General features: G+C 36.5%; 1 protein-coding gene across 2 annotated transcripts in view; it reads right to left on the bottom strand.

Annotated features, from left to right (window-relative positions):
* The window catches only part of Stt3B (catalytic subunit 3B of the oligosaccharyltransferase complex), a 250,419-nt gene that overhangs the window by 117,946 nt on the left and 109,238 nt on the right, over nt 1-23,235 (bottom strand). For both annotated transcript variants that reach the window (XM_090413219.1, XM_090413218.1), the window contains exons 8-9: nt 22,212-22,310; nt 10,129-10,275 (exon numbers count right to left, since the gene is read on the bottom strand). In XM_090413219.1, the coding sequence (XP_090269345.1) occupies nt 10,129-10,275; nt 22,212-22,310 (246 nt within the window). The remainder of the gene's footprint in view (nt 1-10,128; nt 10,276-22,211; nt 22,311-23,235) is intronic.

The following is a 23,235-nucleotide window of genomic DNA, read 5'->3' as shown; positions in this document are numbered from 1 at the left end:
AGCCGGTAGCGCTTGGCTTCCTCAACCAGTTCCAACTCCTTCCCTGTCAGAGAGAAGATGTTCCAGTTGCCTAAAGCCATAGTCTGGTGCCGTTGTCGTTGCCATTTCCGTCCTTTTGCAGAACCATTTCTTTGCGCTGCCCCTAAACACCTCCCCAAACGGGTAGCGGGCCCATTGATGAAGTTTCCTCTAGCAGAGTGCTGAGGAGTGGTGTTTTTATTTATATTAAGGGGATATTAAATCCCACATTATTTCAAATAAGAAACTCAAAGATCAGAATCAAAGAGTTTCATGCCAAATATAATAAACTATAAAAGTTTCGGTGGATTGTAGTGTAAGCTAAAAGCACGTAGTTCAACACTAGGGCAATTCGTAGCAAAGGTGGTTAAAGTTCTGATCACTATTCTTAGTATTACCCATAATGTAAAATACATCTCTTAGGAGATGTATGATGTTATACATTATGGTGGAAGTCACTACCCAGACCGGTTTCAACCTTTATTGAGGTCTCATCAGTGAGTAGGCACACCAGAGGTTGAAACTGGTCTGGGTAGTGACCTTCCACCATAATGTATAACATCATACATCTCCTAGGAGATGTGTTTTACATTATGGGTAATACTAAGAATAGTGATCAGAACTTTAACCACCTTTGCTACAAGTTGCCTTAGTGTTGAACTACGTGCTTTAGCTACAATCCGCCAAGACATTTATAATTTACTATATTCAGCATGAAACTCTTTGATTCTGATCTTTGAGTTTCTTATTCGGCTTTGAAATAATGTGGGATTTAATATCCCCTTAATTTAAATAATGTTATATCGCCGAAGTGAATCCTATTGGCTCTTTTATTTAAGAAAATGACAGGTAGTTTTTCACATAGTTTGCACCAGTAGTTTTAAAGCAGAGAATTGGACAATGACTTATTTGTGCCTATGGTGGTTCGTGGTGAGACCATAGGCACAAATAAGTCTCACTGTCCAATTCTCCTGGTTCTCTGAAATGAAATTGGAGTTAGAGATGGTAGATGACAAAGAAAAGATTTTCCTTGTTGAAGATTTAAATAGCAGGGTAAGAAATGATTCTCAGGTACATAGAAATACTTTGGAAAAAGATGTGGAGAAAAAGACAAAGTTAATAATAATAATAACGGTATCTACTGAATTTCACTTTATGAAACTAGTCAGCAACAATAACATGTTTCAACATAATTATTATCCGAGACCTCCAGGGAGTCAAGGACTCATCGAGGGAGGCTATAAATTACCCAAACCAGCTATCATACCTTCCCTTAAATTCATTCACACTAGTTGCACTCACCATCCCTAAGGGCAAATTATTCCACTCTCAATGCTCACTGGGAGAAAAACCTAGCTCTTACCCCTTTCTTGACTGCAAATAAATTTAACTTCCATGGATGCCCCTGTGTTCTCTCCCCACCTTCCATATAACAAAAAATTTCACAGTTGATATCCTATAACACCCATTCAAAAGTTTATAAACCTCTATCATATCACCCCTCTTTCTCCTGTTAACCAGAGCCTGCAATCCACATATACTCACAATCTGTCTTCATAATCTAAATCCCATAATCCAGATATAATCTTTGTAACTCTTATTTGCACCCTTTTCACAGCTTCTTTATCCCCTTGGAAATCCGGAGACCAAATCTGTGCACAATAATCCAAGCGTCTTATCAAAGCCTTATAAAGAGGCAAAATGACTTCGTTACCTTACATGTCAATGTTCGCTTCAACATTGCAATTATCCTCTGAGTTGTATTTGCAACTTTTGCTATGTGACCTTTGAACTTAAAATTCCTATCCACCAATATGCTAAGATCTCTTGCCTCTTCAGTTTATTGCAGCATAACCCCCAAAAATATAATATGCCACTGGAACTCTAATCACGCCAAAGTACATAACTTTACACTCACTAACATTAAATTAACAACCATTTTCGTTTGCCCAAATTTCCAGCCCATTCAAATCATTTTGTAATTGCTGAACATCAGTAGCATCCCTGATTGCCCTGTCTATCTTCGCATCATCGGCAAACAATTGCACATCACATGTTAGATCCTTCCTGATGTCATTAATGTACAGATTAAACAATAATGGCCCAAGGAATGAACCCTGAGGTACACCACTGGATACCTTAAATCTGGAAGATTCACATACACTGTATACCACTTTTTGATATCTGTCTGTCAACTATCCCCTGATCCAAGTCAAGAGTTTATATTCCAATGCCATTTTCTCCAGTTTATGCAACAGCCCTTTCGTGTGGCATCCTATCAAATGCCTTCGAAAAATCGATCATCATCATGGTGTATCCATTCCCTTTATCCAACTCGGCCATAATATTGTTATAAAATATGAGCAAGTTGCTAAAGCATGACCTTCCTTTAGTAAACCCATGCTGTTCCTTTCTGAGTATAGCACATTTGTCTACCCATTTCTGTATACGAGTTCTTACCAACTTCTCTAAAATCTTCACTACAACACCAGAAATACTGATAGGTCGGTAGTAGTAATACACTATCAGTCTTTGCTCTGTCCTTGTACAATGGAACTATCATACATTCCTTCCATTCTGAGCTGAGACTCAAGTTATACAAACATATGAAAGGCATAGCCAATTTGGATGAACATTCCGTTAGCAAACAGGCTGATATTACATCTGTCCCTATAGACAAATGCAAGTTGAGGAATTAGATAAGTACTAGATTGACATAATAGGGGTGACTGAAACAAAAAAGACAAAAACTGGTGATATCTATCTGAGCAATAAATACAAAATGTTATATTCAGGCAATGACAATCAAGGAAAAGAAGGAATACCCATAGTATTCAACACTAAAGAAGAGGCTCATCTTCTTGAATGGCAGGCAGTCTCAAATAGAGTGATGTGGGCAAATATCAGAATCGGGAATTGAACAATGAGACTTATTTGTGCCTGTGGTCCCACAGAAGGTTCTACTAAGGTAGAAGTGGAGGAATTTTTTGATGCTTCAGAGAAAGCAACTGACACAATGAAAAAGGAAAGTTGGTCCTTTTTTTTTTTATTATTATTATTGTTCCGGGAAACTCCAAGGAGTCGACAGACTCATCGAGGGAGGCCCTAACATCATGTCAAGAACAACTATTCAACATTCACACAGTATCTATCATACCTTGCCTTGAACTCATTCACGGTCGTAGCACCCACAACAGACTCTGGAAGCTTATTCCACTCATTTACCACTCTCCAAGTAAAGAACCTAGCTCTAACACCCTTGTCAACCACGCTCTTGCCCAGCTTCCATGCATGGCCCCTAGTCCTCCCACCACCAGTCATATTTTCAAAAATATCTTCTGGATCAATCTTATAAAAACCCTTCAGTAATTTGAATGTCTCAATCATATCACCCCTCCTTCGCCTATCGTCCAATTTCTGCAACCCACAAATCTTCAACCTATTCTCATAAGGTTCATTCCACAGACCTGCTATCATCTTGGTCACTCGTCTCTGGACCCTCTCCACTTCCTCCCCATCACGAAGAAACCCTGGTGCCCATAGCTGGGCACAGAAGTCCAGATGGGGTCTTATCAAGGCTCGATACAGAGGAACAACAACTTGTTCGTCTCTGCATGTTAAAGTATTTTTCAGAAGCCAAGTGATTTGGTGAGCTGTTTTAGTTACTTTTGCAATGTGCCCCCTAAACTTCAACTCCCTATCCACCAACACTCCCAAATCCCTGGCCTCATCAATCTCCTGGAGTATGATTCCACCAATGCGATATACTGCTGCTATTCTTTTCACCCCAAAGTGCATAACCTTACACTTTGCCACATTAAATTGACATCCATTTTTCCTAGCCCAGTCCTCCAAACTATCCAAATCATCCTGTAATATTTTGACATCTTGTGCACTCACAATTGCTCTACCAAACTTTGCATCATCAGCAAACAAGTGAACACTTCCTCTCAGATCCTTTCCAATATCATTGATGAACAAATTGAAAAGCAGTGGTCCAAGAACAGAGCCCTGTGGCACTCCACTAGTCACAAGACGTCTTTTAGACTCCACTCCTGAATAAACCACTCTTTGATATCTCTCCTTCAACCACCCTCTTATCCATCTCACCAACCCTATATCTATACCCATCTGCTCCAGTTTACTGATTAGGGTTCCATGTGGTATCCTATCAAAGGCCTTGGCAAGGTCCAGTAGTATCACTGTAAACCCATTACCCCTATCCAGTTCAGCAGTCACTGTGTTATAAAACGTGAGCAAGTTACTGAGGCATGATCTACCACAAAACCATGTTGTCCCCCATACAATATCCCATTTTCATCTATCCAATCCTGTATTCTTTTCTTGACTAATTTCTCTAAGACCTTGACAATGATTCCTGATATGCTAATTGGTCGGTAATTCACAACAGCAGTCTTGGAACCACCTTTATGCAGTGGAACTATTTTCCCCTCTTTCCACCCACTCGGGACTAACCCAGACCCGAGACTCAAATTAAACAAAATGGTCAAGGGTACTGACAATTCTTTAGCTGCTTCTCGTACAACACGAGCTGGTATACCATCCAATCCCACAGATGTATTGACATTGAGGTTATGCAATAGACTACTCACCTCCACTTCATTAACCACAATTCCCGTATAATCTACTGGTTTATTCGTTTCTGCAATGTCACCACCTGGATGATATACTTTTGCAAAGTGCTCACTCAGTAACTCAACTATCTCAACTGATTCAGTTACCTCCCTACCATCAGCATTCTTTAAAATCAATCTGCCATGTACATTTTTCCTTTTACTTGCTACATATCTAAAAAACTGTTTAGGATTCTCTTTAGCCTGCATGGCCAATGTTCTTTCGTAATCCTTTTTTGCTTTTCTTACCACACTCGTCACCCTTCTGGCCTGCGCTTTATACCGTTCATGTGCCTGCCGGTCACCCTTCTCCTTAAATTCCCTCCATAGTTGTTTCTTTTTTTGCAACTCAAGCTTAATGGTGTTATTCATCCATTTAACCCCTACTTGATTTATTATTCGGACTCTAGGTATACAGTCAGCCATTGCTTCATGCAAGCACTTCTTAACTACCTCCCATGCACTATCAACTTCTAGTCCTTGCAGTTGTACATGCCATGGCACTGAACCAATCAAACTCCTAAGCATGTCATACTTTCCAGCCCGATAATTCCACATGTACCCTGTCTTAATTGAAAATTCTACACATTTAGCCACCTCCCAAGTTAAGACCCTATGATCACTCTCACCGATTGGTGGCAATGTGGTCATATTTGTTACAGCCAAATCCTCAGATGTAATTACTAGGTCAAGCACTCTCTGACCCCTAGTATTTTCCATTACATGCTGTCACAGATAGTTATCCCTTAATAACCGCATAAAATCCAGTTCCTTCCTCCCGTGTGTCCTCTCCTCACTCCAATCAATGCGACCATAGTTGAAATCTCCCATAATAATCACCCTCCTTCCACCCATTTCTTCTATTTGCTTGTGCATACTGTCACCACCATCTTTTCCATCACCTGGTCTATAGCAGCACCCAATTGTATATTTAGTTCTGCTCGCCACAATCTCACACCAAATGGCCTCAAATGTGCTCTTTTCTCTATCCTGCAATTCAACTTCTATTCTCCTTGGCTGGAGCTCATCAGCTATCATCAACAATACTCCTCCCCCCATTTTATTCTGTCTGTCATTCCTGAACACACTATACCCATCACATTCAATCCCACTAGTTATATCATCTACAGTCAGCCATGTTTCACTAATACCTATAACCTGTGGTCTGGAACTGCCAACCATGGCCCAAAACTCTTCCTTCTTGTTCCTAATACTCCTAGTATTAGTGTACATGAATTTAAGACCCCCATTAGCCCCAACCCTACCTTGATGCCTTATATTAACTATCCCACTCAGATTTGTTGTCCTTATTTGCTCTGGCATATTATATTCATTCTTACATTCAACTGAGATAGAGATACAGTCCTCCATAAGGGAGTAGAGATACAGTCCTCCATAAGGACTGTATCTCTACTCCCCCCCCCCCCAACAAATCTAGTTTCCCTGAATTTGCACATCCACTACATTCAGCAACACTTTCTCAAGTCTTCTTACACCGTATATCCTTGTAAGGGATCTAAATAGCAGAGTAGGAAATGATTGTCAGACATACAAAAATATTTTGGGAAAATTTGGAGAAAAGAGCAAAGCAAATACCTGTCGGATTTCTGCTCAGGACATGGACTGGTTATTACTAATACCATGTTCCAACATAAAAATGTCCACAAATTCACATGGAGAGAAAGAGGCAAGGAATAAGAAGTCTCATTGACTATGTTATTGTTGATAGTGATGTTTTCTCCCTGGTGCAGGACACCAGAGTGTACAGAGGATTTGAAATTGGAAGTGATCACTATTTAGTCTTGAGCAAGATAAAATTGAATTTCATATTGAAAAGAATAACATGTAAGAAAGTTTTAAAGCGAATAAAAGTTGAGAAGCTCTCAGATGTGAACTGTAGAATAAGATACCCAAAAGATTATTGAAGAAAAATGTACACTAAAATACAAAGATTATTGAAGAAAAAAATGAAAGGGTTTGAGAACAGGAACCAAACCTTGGAGATTCAGTGGCAAGTCTTGGCGAAAACCCTAATTGATTCAGCCAGAGAATAATGTGGTGAGGATGTCTGCAAGGATAGAAAAATCAGAACTCCATGGTGGACACAGGAAGTTAAAAAGAAGCAGTGAAGGAAAAGAAAAAAGCATATCAAAAGTTCCTGGCAAATAAGTCAGCTTGTGCTCTTAGAAAATACAGAGACAAATGTAAGAAAGCTAAACACTGTGTAAAACTAGCTAAACAAAAGTCATGGGAGGACTTTGGCAAGAACATAGAAAATAAATATCAAGAAGGTGGAAAAATATTCTGGAGGTTGTTGAAGCAGCTTAAAAATGGAGAAAAGAGTGCTGTAAAAAGGAGTTAGAGATGATAAAGGTGACATGAAAACAGGAGAAAAAGATATCCTTGAAGTATGGAGTAATTACTTCAAAAAATTGCTAAATGAAACAAGCAGTGATAGCACAGTGTAAAATACACTCAACAGGCATTCAGTCAGGAATACATATCCATATTTGAAGTAGAAAAAGCCATCAAAGGCTTGAAATGTGGAAAGGCAACAGGAGTAGATGATACTCAACCAGAAATGCTGAAGTATGGTGGTATAAAATTCTTACAGTGGCTGCATTGCATAGTTCAGAAGGCCTGGACAGAGGGACGAATTCCCGATGATTGGAGTAGAGCTCTCATAGTACTCATATATAAAAAGGGAAATAAAACTTAAATGTGAGAATTACAAGGGTATTTCCCTACTGAGTGTGCCTGGTAAGATATATGCAAGTATACTTGAGAAACGGTTGAGAAGAATTGTGGAAGAAAAGCTTAGTGAAGAACAAGCTGGATTCAGGTCAAATAGAGGCTGTCAGGATCAGATCTTCACTTTACAACAAATAGTGGGGAAATCATGGAAATATAACAAAGATCTGTATTTAAGTTTTGTCGATCTGGAAAAGGCATATGACAAAGTGCCAAGAGAGAAGCTATTCAATACGCTACAGTTATATGGTGTCAATGGGACATTATATCAAGCAATACTTAGTCTTTATTTGAGTTGCAAGTCAGCAGTTAGAATTGAAAGAAGCACAGGAAGATGGTTTAATGTTAAATCTGGTGTGAGACAATGATGTACATTATCCCCTCTATTATTCATTATCTATATGGATCACATTATGAAGGAAAGTGGTATTAAACATGATAGCAAAATTGGAGATGTTAATGTCAGCTCTTTGCTTTATGCAGACGATGTTATACTTCTAAATAATTCCGCTATAAGTTTGCAAGATTCCCTGACTAAATAGAATAACTGTTGTAATAGATATGGTATGAATGTCAGCAATAAAAAGACTAACACAATGAAAATAGGTAGAATCGTTGAAAATGTCGATTGTGTTGCGAATGGAGAACCTGTTGAACAAGTAAAACATTTCAGCTAGCTACTCAGCTATGATTTTTAGTGAAGATGGTAATTTAAATGTGGAAATAGACAACAGATCGAAAGCTGGTAGGAAGTCAATTGAATAAATTCAATGGAATAAGAGAGAAATTAGTCGGAACACTGAATTAGCTGTATACAAGACAGTGTTCAAACCAGTTTTAACTTATGGATCTGAGAGCTGGGTCAGAAGTAAAACACTTAAAGACAAGAGACTGCAGATATGAGAGTCCTGAACAGATGGCATCAATGGCAATATCATATTAAAAACGAGGATATTAGGAAAGAACTAGACATTGTCAGCATCCAGGAATGAGTTAGCAGAGCTAATCTCAGGTGGTATGTGTTGTCTGACAGGTTGGCAGGAAAATGACCTCAAGGAAGACCAAGATATAGGTAGATTGATATGGTACAAAGTGCCTTAGACGATAGAAATATGAGATCTAATAATGTTGGAGTCTTGACAAGTAACAAGCTGATTTGGAGGAAAATTGTAGATAGGAAATTAGTAATGATGTAAATTTTTCATGTAGTACTATTATATCCTGTACACCCTTGAGGGTACATGTCAGGAATTTGATGACGATGATGATAATATCATTCATACTAATAATGATATTTAATATATTTTTCATAAAATGTTACACTTAAATAATTATATATTACTATAAATAGTATAGAAACCTCTTGCAGATACATACTAGAAATAATACAGGGTGGCCCATAAGTCATGAAAAATGCTGTAGAAAGGACCTGTCTTTGTGTCAGATTTTTTGTTCATTAGTTATGAAAAACCATATAATGTAAATATCTTCCATTTTTGGCTTCAAAAAGACAGGCCCTTTCTACAGAAAGTTCTGTGACTTATAGGCCACCCCAAATTTCGAAAATTACTCAGGTGACTCACTATGACCAACATATAGGGATTCCAAGTTTTAGAGGTTAATCTGCTACAATGAAAGTTGACTGTATAGTGTATATACTGCATAATTGCATTTTCAGCAAACGTATCAATCTCACTATGTCGCTAAATGAACTTTTTCTTAATAATGGCCATTATTACTGAGAAAGATATAGAAATATGGACTGTTAAAAAATGAAATGCAGGCAGCAGAACTATTTTTAAGCATGATTAAAGAAGGTACAAAACAAGATTGTATAAAGGAATGTTTTTCGGTATTATTTCACAATTAAACAATCAGAATAAGAAACTGTTTATTGATTTCTCTATTAGTTGTATGAAAAATCTTGTGTTGGGTATTTACCTGAATACTGAATGAATGAGGATGGGCTGGCAATTTGGGATTTAGCTGACCAAATTGTATTCTTATTGGCTTAAACCACAATTTAAAATGATGGTACAACATAATAGAATTTGATTTGATTTGAATAATAGGATTTGAAGTCAGGGCAGAAAGTCCTGGGAAAATCCAAGGAGACAAAAACTATTTACAATAATACATGTAGTGAACAGAGGAGGAAGTTGGCAACCCAACTGCAAAAGAGTAGAAGACAGGATAGCAGTTCACTAAACAGAAACAATTGGGAGATTCGTACAGAGGCCTAAAGCATCACCTAGGTATCTATCTAATTGATGCTTTATGGAATGACAATCACTACACTATTCAGGAGTGTGGGTTAAGGGGCAGGGTATGAAGAAATACTGAAGGAGGAAAAAATATTATCTTTCTGAAATCAGAAATTTAAGACCTCAGTTTATTTCTCCTATTCCAGTTGTGATTTGCTCCCTTCTAAAGTGAAACCTTGAACAAACTGCCGAGATCAATCAACAACCCCCCACCCCCACACACATCTAATACAGTAATTTACTATCACAAGATCTACACAGATTTAAGACTATTTTGTACTATGCTGAAAGAACAATATTGAAAATTTAAAACAAAATTACATGAGAAAATTCTTGCAATTTCATTCATTAATACGTGACAGTTCAATATTTCTAAGAAAGTTCTTAGAAGTGCTTAAATACTGTTGAATTATCTTTACTATTATGATAAATATACACATTATAAGAATATAAATACTCACCTGTGTATGTTAAAACAACAACAGTAAAGAAAACTCCTCCTGCTATAGCAGCAATTGCTACAAGAAACAGAGTTTTCAATTCCACCTTTGAAATATAGGACTGAATATACTTCAGAAATGCATAAGCATTTAAGAGAACAAACACACCTGAAAATCATAACCTAAAATTAAACCTAATCACAAAATATAAACAAATTTAAATAAATTTATATCCGAAATTCACATCTGAAATGTTCCAACTTGAAATATTTATTATTTTGTATAATGACAATTGTATAAAAGCTTTAAAAAATTACTGTATATTATCGTGTATAATGCGAAAAATTTATGGTAAAAAATACTACTTAAAGTTAGGGATTCGCATTATATGTGGATCCTAAAAAAATATAACATCTTATTAGACTTGCACACACAATATATACTACCTAATGCCTATGCAACCAAATCTACTTGACCCACTCGCATTCGGCGACCGAGCGCGCATCGTATCTGCACGTGCGCTCCCCGTCGCCGAATGATAGAGCACAGTTAGGTTTATCGGTTTAACCACAGTTCATTTTAAATATTATTCGTTAAACAAATCTAGCCTGAAAATGAGCCAACAGAAATGTAAACGTTCATCTTTTGAAGCAGGATTTAAATTGCGTGTCGTGCAGTTTGCAGAAGAACATAATAACAGTGTTGCTATGAGAGAATTTGGTGTAGCAGAAAGTAATATTAGACTTTAGCATAAGCAAAAAGACAGTCTTGAAAAAATCCCCAAAACGAAACGTGCCCATCGTGGAGATGTAGCATCCTTTCCAGAACTCGAAGAAGAGCTAAATGAATGGATTTTGATGCAACGACAAGATGGCATTATAGTAACAAGAAATGCAATTCGTTTTCGAGCTCTACAACTCAAGAATGGTAAATTCAAGGACACACCAGGTATTTCATCTTTTCTTGCTTGGCCTGGGTGGTGCAACAGATTTATGGAACGCAAAGCATTAACATTACAACACCGAACAAAAATTGTGCAGAAGTTACCAAAGCAGCTTGAAGAAAAAGTGCAGTCCTTCCATAAATTTATCATAAAATTATGGAAGTGTCATTGATATGAACTTTCCCAAATTGGCAATATGGATGAGACGCCCATGTACTTTGATATGCCTGGGAATCTAACAGTAAACGCAGTTGGTGAAAAAGGTGTCTTCATAAAAACAACGGGACATGAAAAAAAGCATTTTACTGTTGTTCTAGCATGCATGGCAGACGGAACCAAATTAAAGCCAACAGTGATATTTAAAAGGAAGAAAATTTCGAAGCATATGAAATTTCCACCGGGTGTAATTGTTCGCACCAATCAGAAAGGTTGGATGGATGAAGAAGGTGTACAATTGTGGCTGGATCAAGTATGGAACATGCGTCCAGGTAGCTTGTTACGTCAACAAAGCATGCTAGTCTGGGATATGTTCAGGGCGCATTTAACAGAGGCAAGCAAAGAGAAAGCACGTGAGCTACGTACAGAGCTAGCAGTCATACCAGGTTGTCTAAATTCCGTTTTGCAGCCACTTGATGTCAACTTGAATAAACCATTTAAAGATCACTTACGTGAAAAATGGAGAGAATGGATGTCATCTGGTATGGTGAAGATGACAAAGGGTGGGAATTTTCAGAAGCCTAAGATCACCCTAGTCACCAGCTGGGTTAAAGAAGCATGGGATTCGATACCATCTGAAATGATTCGACGCTCATTTCTTAAATGTGGAATAAGTAATTCAATGGATGGATCTGAAGATTATGTCACATACGAAAGCGAGGATGACGCACAACAAATTGGAGAGCATGAAGACGATGACGACAACTGTTACACTGATGATGCAATCCCTACATCGCATTATACGCGATAATATACGGTACTTATGAGGGTGGTCTGAAAAGATTTCAGCCTAACAATAAAAAACAAATTTATAATTTCAAAATTATTTTTCAACATAATCTCCATTAAGACTAATACATTTATTCCAGCGATGCTCCAGTGCCATTATCCCATCCCTGTAGTTGTAAGATCTGAAAAATACCCCTCTACAACTGCAGTCATCTCTTGATTCAAAGAAAAATGCTGACCAGTGAGCAAGAGTTTTAATTTTGGTAAGAGATAGAAGTCAGAGGGAGCATGAGCGAAAGTGCATGAATTTGCTGAGATTGTAGGCATTTCAACTGAATGGGTGCATAATATCCTGCACAAAAAATTGCACATGAAAAAGCTGTGTGTACGATGGGTGCCATGATTGTTAACTGTCGATTAAAAACACATGTGAAAAGACATTTCAATGCAGTGTTTCGCAATGTTTAATTGCAATTTGCAGGATTTTTTGCGTCAATTTGTGACTGTAGACAAAACTTGGATCCACCAATACACACCTGAGTCCAAGCAGCAGTCAAAACAGTGGACAATGCCCGGTGAAAGAGCACCGAAAAAAGCGAAGACCGTTTTGTCAGTTGGGAAGGTGATGGCCACAGTTTTCTGGAATTCCCAAGGAATTATCATGATAGACTATTTGGAAAAAGGTAAGACAATAACAGGAGTCTATTATGCATCATTGTTGGACCATTTAAAAAGAAGAACTGAAGAAAAAACGGCCAAGATTGGCACACAAAAAAGTGATCTTTTATCAAGACAATGTACCGTCCCACACATCAGCTGTTGCAATGGCAAAATTGCACGAATTGAGGTTCAAACTGGTTCCACATACACCGTATTGGCCCTATGTGACTTCTTGTTCCCAAACTTAAAAATCTGGCTCAGTGCGAAAAAAAATTTCTTTGTCATCAAGGCTGTCAATGACGATTTTGCACAATTCGACAAATCCTACTTTTTAGATGGGATGAATAAATTGGAAACTCGATGGACCAAATGCGTAGACCTCAATGGAGACTGTGGAGAAATAAAGGTGATATTTTTTCAAAAAAAAAGAAGTGTTTAACTTATTTTTTTTACCAAACTTTTCGAACAATCCTCATAATGTACATTATACTTGCCCAGAAATTATATTCTTCTTTTAATCCTATACCGAAGAGTAATCATAAGTGTAAAGTAGCTTCATGATCAGAGTAATAAGATTTAATTTGTTCATATTAAGTTGTTGTCATTCTTGTTTACTGATCATAAACTCACAGAGTTTACAACTCATCTATGTCAATAAAGAGCCTCAAGATTTCAATTTTACTGTGGCAGATGTTTGCAAATGACTTCAGGGGTAACAGGGTGTGAGCCATTTCGACTGAGCGTCATCTTCGGAGCTAGTGGGAAAAGTGGAGGCCGTGTCATGTTGGCTTAGTGTTTTTGTCTTGGGTGTATCTTGTGTTGGTCTGAGTCATGACCTAATTTTTATGTTGTGGAGCTTCCAACTCTCAGAGATTATATAGGGGCAACGAACATTTATCGATTTTTTTCACATTTTATGGCTATTGAAACAAACAGCTCACACCCTATTACTCCCACCCCTAATCTTGATTCATCATATTCTATCCTTCTCCTTCCCCCCAAAAAAAATATTCTATCCTTCACCTTTTTCCCAAAGAATTCACAGCCCACCCTTGAAACGCAGGTTAAATTCACACACTTTTGTCTTATCTGCAATTCTCTCACAATCTTTCTATCTTCACCCCCCCCCCTCCTTTCAGTCATACTTCAGCAGTATATAAATGTTTATAGCTATATGCCTGATGCTGCTACAAAAGAAGACAACTAGGAACATCCTATAAAGGTATGTCCAAGTTATTCCTTCCTTATATTCTTTATGTATCTGTCTTTAAATCATCAATAATGCCCTAAAAATTGAGTAAAAAGCCAATGACATAAAAAGGAATACTCCTAAAAAATAGGCAAAATAACCATAAAAGTTAAAATTAACGATACGATACTGTTAGATTTCGCCAAGGCATTTGTGATAGAATAGTGCACAAAAGGCTGTTCATAAACTGGTGAATATGGAACTGGAATACACACTTGGATAAGTGGATGGACAGGTATCAAAAAGTAGTATATGGTGGATGCGAATCTGACAGATTTAAGGTGATTGTTGGTGTCCCCCCCAGGGATCAGTCCTTGGACGATTATTGTTCAATCTATACAATCTAAAGATATTTATCATTAATGTATCACGGATGCTGATGTCATGAGATTTCCATCTTAAATTGATGGGGTTATTCTACAAGCAACTGATGGGACTAAAGATCTTGGCATTATGGTGGATAGCACTTCGAAGTTAAAAACACTTTTACATAGCAAAAATTGCAAATACAACTCACAGGATAATTGCTATGCTGTAAAACATAAACATGTAAGCATATAGAAGTAATTTTGCCCCTTCACAAAGCCTTGATTACCCCACACCTAGATTACTATGAACAGATTTGCCTCGTAGGTTCCAAGGAGATAAAGAAGCCATGGAAAGGGTGCAATGAGGTTATATTGGGATTATGGAATGTAGATGATGAAAACAGACTGAGTATGTGATATATGGACAGTAGACTGGTTAACAGGAGAAAGAAGCATGGCAAGATTCTTCTAAATGGGTGTCACATGATATCTTCTGATGAAATTTTTCTTTATATGAAAGGTAGAGAGAGAAACGTGGAGGCATTCATGGAAGCTTGTAAGTAGTTAAGAAAAGGCCAAGAGTTAGATTTTTCTCTCACAGAGCAATGAGTGAGTGGAACAGTTTGCTTGTTGAAGTGGTGAGTGCAACTAATGTGAATGAGTTTAAGATAAAGTGTGACAGGTATACCTTCTTTGCGAGTCCTCAACTCTTTGGAGTTAAGGACTAACAAACATTTGACCATTAATACATGTGCCTCGTCCAGTTACAACAGAACCATTGATTGAGAACCTCCTCAATGTCTAGATCCATGCTTTCTCATTTCTGTTTTTTTTGGGATTTTCTCCGTTGTCCATCGCACAATGGCCATTATTTTCACAATTTGTCCTGCTGGCCTAACAAACGTGCTATTGTAGATTTTGGAATGCCAGGTGTTAGATGGGAAGCTTTTTATTTTGTAAAAGGCGATTTCATCTGCTAACGTTAGATCTTTTCTTGGAATCTTGACAGGGTCTTTATATAAAAAAAAATTAAGTCACTACACTGTTTGTTACACTTTTTACTAAAAAACAACGCACACCTATTTTAATCAAAAGTATGCTAGCTAGCAGTCACTGTAAGTAGAATCGTTACACTGTCAAAATACGAGTGTCCTCTATTCTGTATCCTGGAGCTGACTGACAGCAACACTATGCAACTAACCACACATGCACCATCTACATCCACTGTCCTGAAGAAGTGACAAGATGGCCCAAATAAGTGAAACAACTTTGGGTTATATTCTCTATTTGTTTCCGTTCTTCAATATTTGTCCCAAATAAATGGCTGCCCAGATTAACCAATGCCCCAATTAACAACAATTGGATTTCTGCTCAAGACATGGACTGCTTAATACTAACACAATGTTCCAACATAAAAATGTTGCACAAAATCATATGGAGAGAAGAGGCATGGAATAAAAAAAGCCTCATTGACTATGTTATTGTTGATAGCAATATTTTCTCACTGGTGAAGGACACTAGAGTGTACAGAGGATTTGAAATTGGAAGTAATTCCCATTTAAGTCTCGAGCAGGATAAAATTGAATTTCATGATGAAAAGAAGAACATGTAAGAAAGTTTTAAAGTGAATAAACGTTGAGCAGCTCTCAGATGTGAACTGTAAACTAAAATACACAAACATTATTGAAGAAAAAATGATTGAATTTGAGAACAGGAACCAAACCTTGGAGATTCAGTGGCAAATCTTAAAGAAAACATTGATTCGGTCAGAGAGGCATGTAGTGAGGTTGTTTGCAAGGAGAGAAAAATCAGAACTCCATGTTAGATGCAGGAACATCTACAAAACTTAATACAGATGAAATATTGATATTATTAATACTCCATCTGTATTAAGAATATTAATATAGATCTAGCACAGAATAATAAAACAGAAAAGTGTATTTTTTTCACCAGAGGTCACGCTATTCATTTCATTCAAGACATTCTTTTCCATTTCGACTCAACACGCCACACTTTTCTTAAGCTCAAATTTTACCATCACAAAACTCCTGACATGTACCCTCAAGGGTGTTTACAGGATATTATGATAGTAATACATGAAAAACTTACATCATTACTAATTTCCTATCAACAATTTTCCTCCAAATCAATCTGTTACCTGTCAAGACTAACATTATCAGATCTTATATTTCTGTCTTCTAAGGCACTTTTTACTATGTCAATCCACTTACATCTTGGTTGTCTTCTGGAATTTTTTCTTGTCAACTTGGCAGAGAACACATCATCATCAAATTCCTGACATGTACTCTCAAGGGGTATACAGGATATGATAGTACTACATGAAAAATTTATATCATTACTAACTTCCTATCTACAATTTTCCTTTTGTATTTTGTATTTATTGTTCAGAAAGATCTCACCAGTTTGTCTTTTTTGTTTTAGTCACTCCTGTTATGTTCATCTGGTACTTATCTAATTCCTCAGCTAGCTCCATTTCTCTGCCATTCAGGATTCTTATGTTGATAGTACAGATCTTTAACTGTGGCGATGTTGAGTTTGGGCGTGCTTTCAGATTTGTTCCAGTAGATGACTTTTCGCTGTTCGTCCTGGTTTCCTGGTGAAAACAACAGTGGCCTTGTTTAACCGGGCGATACCCCAGCTGGCATGAAATTTTGTCATGTCGTACCATCATTTTCTATATTGGTTTAAGTCAATAAGAATACAATTTGGTCGGCTAAATCCCAAATTGCCAGCCCATCCTCGTTCGTTCAGTATCCATGTAGATACCCAACAGGGTGCACCACAAGTAAAGATTGGACATTAGGTCGGAAGCCATGGTCGGTTCTCCGCATTCCTTTAAAGGCTATGTGGAGGTCTCCTCTCAGTTATATAGCTTTGACCCTTATGCACCCCGGCAGAGAACACATGATTTGCTAATTTTTCCTCTCCCTTTTTGTTGAAGTGACCATACCACCTGAGATTAGCTCTGCTAACAATGTCAAGTTCTTTCCTAATATCCCAGTTTTTTAATATGATATTGCCATTTACACCATCTGTTCATGCCCTTAATCTTTCTCAGGACTCTCATATCTGCAGTCTCTATTCTTCGTCAAGCATTTTATTTCTAACCCAGCTCTCAGATCCATAAGTTAAAATTGGTTTGAACACTGTCTTGTATATAGCTAATTTAGTGTTTTGGCTAATTTCTCTCTTATTCCATATAAATTTATTCAGTTTGACTTCCTACCATACCAGCTTTGTTGATTCTGTTGTCTATTTCCCATATCTAATTTACCAACTTCACTAAAAATTGTGCTCAAGTAGCTGAAATGTTTCACAGGTTCTCCATTCACAATGCAGCTAAATTTTCAATGTTTCTGCCTATTTTCATTGTCTTTGTCTTGTTATTGCTGACCTTCATACCAAATCAATTACAACAGTTATTCAATTTAGTCAGAATCTTGCAGACTTGTACCAGATCCATTTAGAAGTATAACATCATCTGCATAAAGCAAAGAGCTGAGATTTTTGGTATTAAACATGATATCATAATATGATCCCTATAGATAATGAATAACAAAGGGGATAATGTATATCCTTATCTGACACCAGATTTAACATTAAACCATTTTCCTGTACTTCTTTCAATTCTAATTGTTGACTTACAATTCAAATAAAGATTAAGTATTGCTTGATATAATGCCCCATTGACACCATACAATTGTAGTGTTTTGAATAGCTTTTCTCTAGCCACCTTGTATGCCTTTTCCAGATCTACAAAACTTAAATATAGATCATATTGAACGATATTTTTTCTTGACCACAAAAGATATGTAAATCGACTATTTGAGAAATGTTGATCAAGTATCTGAGAAAAAACTATTTTAATACCAACTAGTTTCACCAACTTGAGCTGTTGGCATCTTCAGGATACAGGACTGATGATAGGAACTAAAGCTAACAAAACATGCTACAGACTAAACATTAACAGAATTCTAATTATAAATTACAAAACAACACTGAACGTGTACAATGCACACGTGGCGCTTACATGATTTCACTTGTTTAGGAATGTTTTATAGTTGGTACTAAAGTTCATTTCTTGCATGTTTAGAGATCTAATTACGGTCTTCCAGATCTTGGATAAGATTAAACTTTGGTTCCTATTAAGATTTTCTACAGAACAGGCGACTACTGTGGCTTCTTTAAAAATACGAGGGCAGTAATTTTCTTCTATGTAAGGAAAAACAACTTTTATCCAACTCAATGACATGGTTGGTTGTGGAGAAATGGAAAGATAAGCCTGATATATCTTGTCTGTTGTTTTTGACATATCCAATGTGTTCTCTCTGTCTTATCTTAAATACAGATCTTTGTTATATCCCCATGATTTCTCAACTGTTTGTCGTAAAGCAAAAATCTGATCCTGACAGCCTCTATTTGGCCTGAATCTAGCTTGTTCTTCACCAAGCTTCCATTCCACAATTCTTTGCAACCGTATCCCAAGTATACTTGCATAAATCTTACCAGGAACACTCAGTAGGGAAATACCTCTGTAATTATCACATTCAGTTTTATTTCCCTTTTTATATATACGAGTAGTATGAGAGCTCTACTCCAATCATCTGGAATTAGTCCCTCTGTCCAGGCCTTCTGAACTATGCAGTGCAGCAACTGTTACTTTTATACCTCCATACTTTGGCATTTCTGGTCAAATATCATCTAATCCTGCTGCCTTTCCACATTTCAGGCTTTTGAAGACTTTTTCTGCTTCAAGTATGGTTTCCTGACTACATGCCTGTTGAGTGTTTGTTACTACAGTGCTGTCACTGATTGTTTCATTTGGCAATTTTTCTAAGTAATTACTCCATACATCAAGGATATCGTTTTCTCCAGTTTTAATGTAACCTTTATCATCTCTAATTCCTGTTATAACACTCTTTCATCCATTTCTGAGCTTCTTCAACAACCTCCAGAATATCTTGCCACCCTCTTGATATTTATTTTCTATGTTCCTACCAAAGTCTTCCCATCACTTTTGTTTAGCTAATTTTACAATGTTTAGCTTTCTTACATTTGTCTCTGTATTCTCTAAGAGCACAAGCTGACTTATTTGCCAGGAACTTTCGATATGCTTTCTTCTTTTCCTTCACTGCCTCTTTAACTTCCTGTGTCACCATGGAGTTCTGATTTTTCTATTCTTGCAAACAACCTCATCACATACATCTCTGGTTGAATCAATCAACATTTTCTTCAGGATTTGTCACTGAAGTTCCAAGGTTTGGTTCCTGTTCTCAAACTCTTTCATTTCATTTCATAATGTTTGTGTATTTTAGTCTACAGTCACATTTGAGAGCTGCTCAATTTTTATTTGCTTTAAAACTTTCTTACATTATGAAAAAGGTTTATAAATCAGCAGTTAGAATTGAAGTAATATAGGAAGATAGTTTGATGTTAAATCTGGTGTCAGAAAAGGATGTGCATTATCTCCTCTGTTATAAATTACCTATATGGATGAAATTATGAAGGAAAGCAGTATTAAACCAGATATCAAAATTGGAGATGTATTAATTTCAGCATCCAAGAATGTTAATATCATTGTTAGCATTCAAGAATGTGTTAGCAAAGCTAATCTCAGGTGGTATGGTCACTTAAACAAAAAAAAAAAAAAAGGGAGAAGAAATATTAGCAAAACAAGTGTTCTCTGCCAGGTTGGCAAGAAAAAAAACCCAGATAAAGACAAAGATATAAGTGGAATGATACAGTCAAAAGTGCCTTAGAGAAGACAGAAATATAAGATCCAATGATGTTGGAGTTTTGACAGATAACACTGATTTAGAGGAAAACTGTTGATAAGAAGTTAGTAATGATGTAAGTTTTTCATGTAGTACTATCATAATATTCTGTACACATGTCAGGAATTTGATGATAGTGAAATCTGAGTTTAAGAAAATTAGGTATGGTTTGGCGACTGGAGATGGAAATGAATGTCATGAATGAAATGAATTTGTTGACTTCTGGTGAAAAGAAAAAAAAAACTTTTCTGCAGAGTCCTATCTGTTTGGTTAGAAATTACTAACAGATAAATCAGAAAGGTTAGGCTAGAGATTACTGAGATAAATTGGAACAAAAACAGTATCAATGTTGGCCAATACTTGAAATAAGAGTTGAAATTATTGCTTCGAGTCCTAAATATAAGAGATAAGAAATAAGTTTTGTGGGCTGAATGTATCATCATTGGCTTAACAGCCCTACATTGACCCTGGTTCTTCAGAAACTTCTTCTAACCTTCCTTATTTAATGCCAAACTCCTCTAATTTTTGACTTCTAAAACCTTAACACGTCAGAAAACACTGCCACGCTACTCAGCATGGTCTGTTCCCCTACGCCGAGCAATTTCACTTCTTCAAGGTCAGTACGATAATCTCATTACCGGAGGTAAGCGTCCTACGAGTATACTCGTAGTTGGCTTGTGCAGAGCATATACGGTCTATGAGAATACACAGTTTTGAGGCTAGCCCCATAAGCCAAGCATTTTCACTTCTTCAATGAAATGGGAAAAAAAGGTAATCAGATCTCCGATTACCCTTTTGTAATGTTGCTGCAGATTGAACAGATAACTGAAGTTCTGACATACTCCACGATGGCTAGATCATATTTCAACAGCATTTTAAAGTTTGAGGTTTAGTGAGAGAGAGAGAGAGAGAGAAAATGTAATCATGCAATCTCAAGTATGACTTCAACATTTTTACATATATGCATCCTGGAAATGTTAAGAATAAATAGTAATGAAGAACTAAGATGAAGGGAAAGACTAAAAGGATGAGGGCAGGGTGGGGAAAAAAGGTTTAGCAGGTGAATACAAAAGTGGTGAAAGGAAGGGCGAACTTTTTTTTTTGTTTAGCTCAAATTAAAAAAAAAAAAATGCAACGCGACAAGCTCAGGCTCCACTGGAAGCCTTTACCACAAAATTAAAAAGAACTAATGCTGAGTAATATATTTTTGTTGCAATTCTCAAATATTAATAACACAGATGTTGGAAGTTTATTTTGCACTTGGTTAGACTATAATAAATTTAGTTTAATCCTTTATCCAAGTTAAGCAAACAAAGTTTGCACCTGAAAATATCTTCAGGACTGAGGTAAAGTGGTGCAACACCACCTTACCTCAGGCGCAAACTTTGTTTGCTTACACTTGGATAAAGGATTAAACTAAATTTATTATAGTCTAACCAAGTGCAAAATAAACTTCCAACATCTTTCTCTAAATCCAGAGTAATTCAATAATAAGGTGGTACACCTGTTGGCAACTCGTATGGGTAAATATGACCTCTCCTATTGCTTCTGCCTTAGCATCTCCATGTTTGAGTCTGCCTCCCACTGACGCGACCTCAATAAAGGTCAAAACCGGTCTGGGTAGTGGCCCTTCCCTTAATGTATAGCAGTATACATGTCTGCAAGGAGATGTGCTTTACATTATGGGAGATACTGAGACAAGGAGTGATGAGAGCTTGGTCCACCTTTGCTTGAAGTTGCACCACCTTACCTCAGTCCTGAAGATATTTTCAGGCGCAAACTTCGTTTGCTTACACTTGGATAAAGGATTAAACTAAATTTATTAATAACACAGGTGTAATATGTTGGAAGTTTATTTTGTAATTGGTTAGACTATAATAAATTTAGTTTAATCCTTTATCCAAGTGTAGGTAAACAACTTGTTTGCCTACACTTGAATAAAGGATTAAACTAAATTTATTATTACAGGAGTAATATGGATGAAAACTAGAATTTCTTGAATATCATACTATTCAATAAAAATCTACATAGAACTGATTACAATGGAAAGGTATTTAACTAAATTAATGAGTAAACCTAAATACATAAATAAAAAAAATCATTTGAGAGCTTTTAAGAATGAAAATGCCACAAAAAAATTTAACTGAACTTTACAGGAAAATATTCTTAAATTGCTTAATGAAACAAATAAGTGGAATATTTACCTGCAGATGCCATATGCTCGCTAGTTCTTACAGGCTGAAAGCCTACAAATGGAATCTGCATAGATAGAAGTAAACCTAAGATATAGAACGTTGTATATGCTGTAAGACAAAAAAGAAAAAACCTTTAGTAGTTTTAGTAAAAAGTGTTTGTGTAGTAATTTTTTTTTACACCTGCTGAAATACTTCTGCAGTCTATAACATTACTAAATTATACTCAAACGCATGCCTTACTTTAATAATTTTGTACCAATGTTTTCTAACACCAACGTGCAACTTCATTAAAACAGAGTGCACGTGCATTGAAAAAAAAAAAAAAAGTAACTACAGACACTAATTCAGTGCCCAGAGTATACTTGTAATAAACATTATCACATACTCAAAAAAGTGCGATCGTTTAAATGCAGATCAAAATCAATTACACTGTCCTCACAGCAAAGAATTATGACATATAGAAAACTTAAATACAACCAATAATTGTATAATTTTTCAAAACATGAAAGCTTGACATCATAGGTAGTTAAATGTATCCAAATATCTTTCTTGGTTGAACAGCAAAGTTTATAAATAAAAACATACAAAAAGAGAAGAATGACCATTAATACCAAAAGTCCAAACAAGTGGTTTAAAACAATGACTATGCTACTGACCACAAAGTGTGCCATCTTGTCTCATGTATCAACATGAGACAAGATGGCACACTTTGGTGTTAGATGATATTCCTATTCAGCTAGCTTGTATAAGCACTGCAGCTGAATAAGAAATACTGTTTACGGGATGTAATCATTACAACTTATGATTGTGTAGTATCTTAACAAAGATAAGTGCTTTGAAGAGATTTCTTTGCAATCAAGGATTGCATGAGTACTACATTCAAGGCTATTACTGTCTTAATTTGCACACAGATGAATTGGTCTTTTTATTTTACTTTTTTTCTTTACTGTTCTATATTTGCAGTGTTCTCACTTCAAATGAAGCAAGTCAGTTTGCCCAAAGTATGGGATGTGACAATGAATTTTATTACAGA

The sequence above is a fragment of the Typopeltis vanoorti genome, chromosome 23 (genome assembly GCF_054136105.1).
Source record: "Typopeltis vanoorti isolate ZY-2024b chromosome 23, IOZ_Tvanoo_1.0, whole genome shotgun sequence".
Classification (NCBI taxonomy): domain Eukaryota; kingdom Metazoa; phylum Arthropoda; class Arachnida; order Uropygi; family Thelyphonidae; genus Typopeltis; species Typopeltis vanoorti.
The sequence above is the reverse complement of the archived record's forward strand: the minus strand, read 5'-3'. Positions and strand labels throughout refer to the sequence as shown.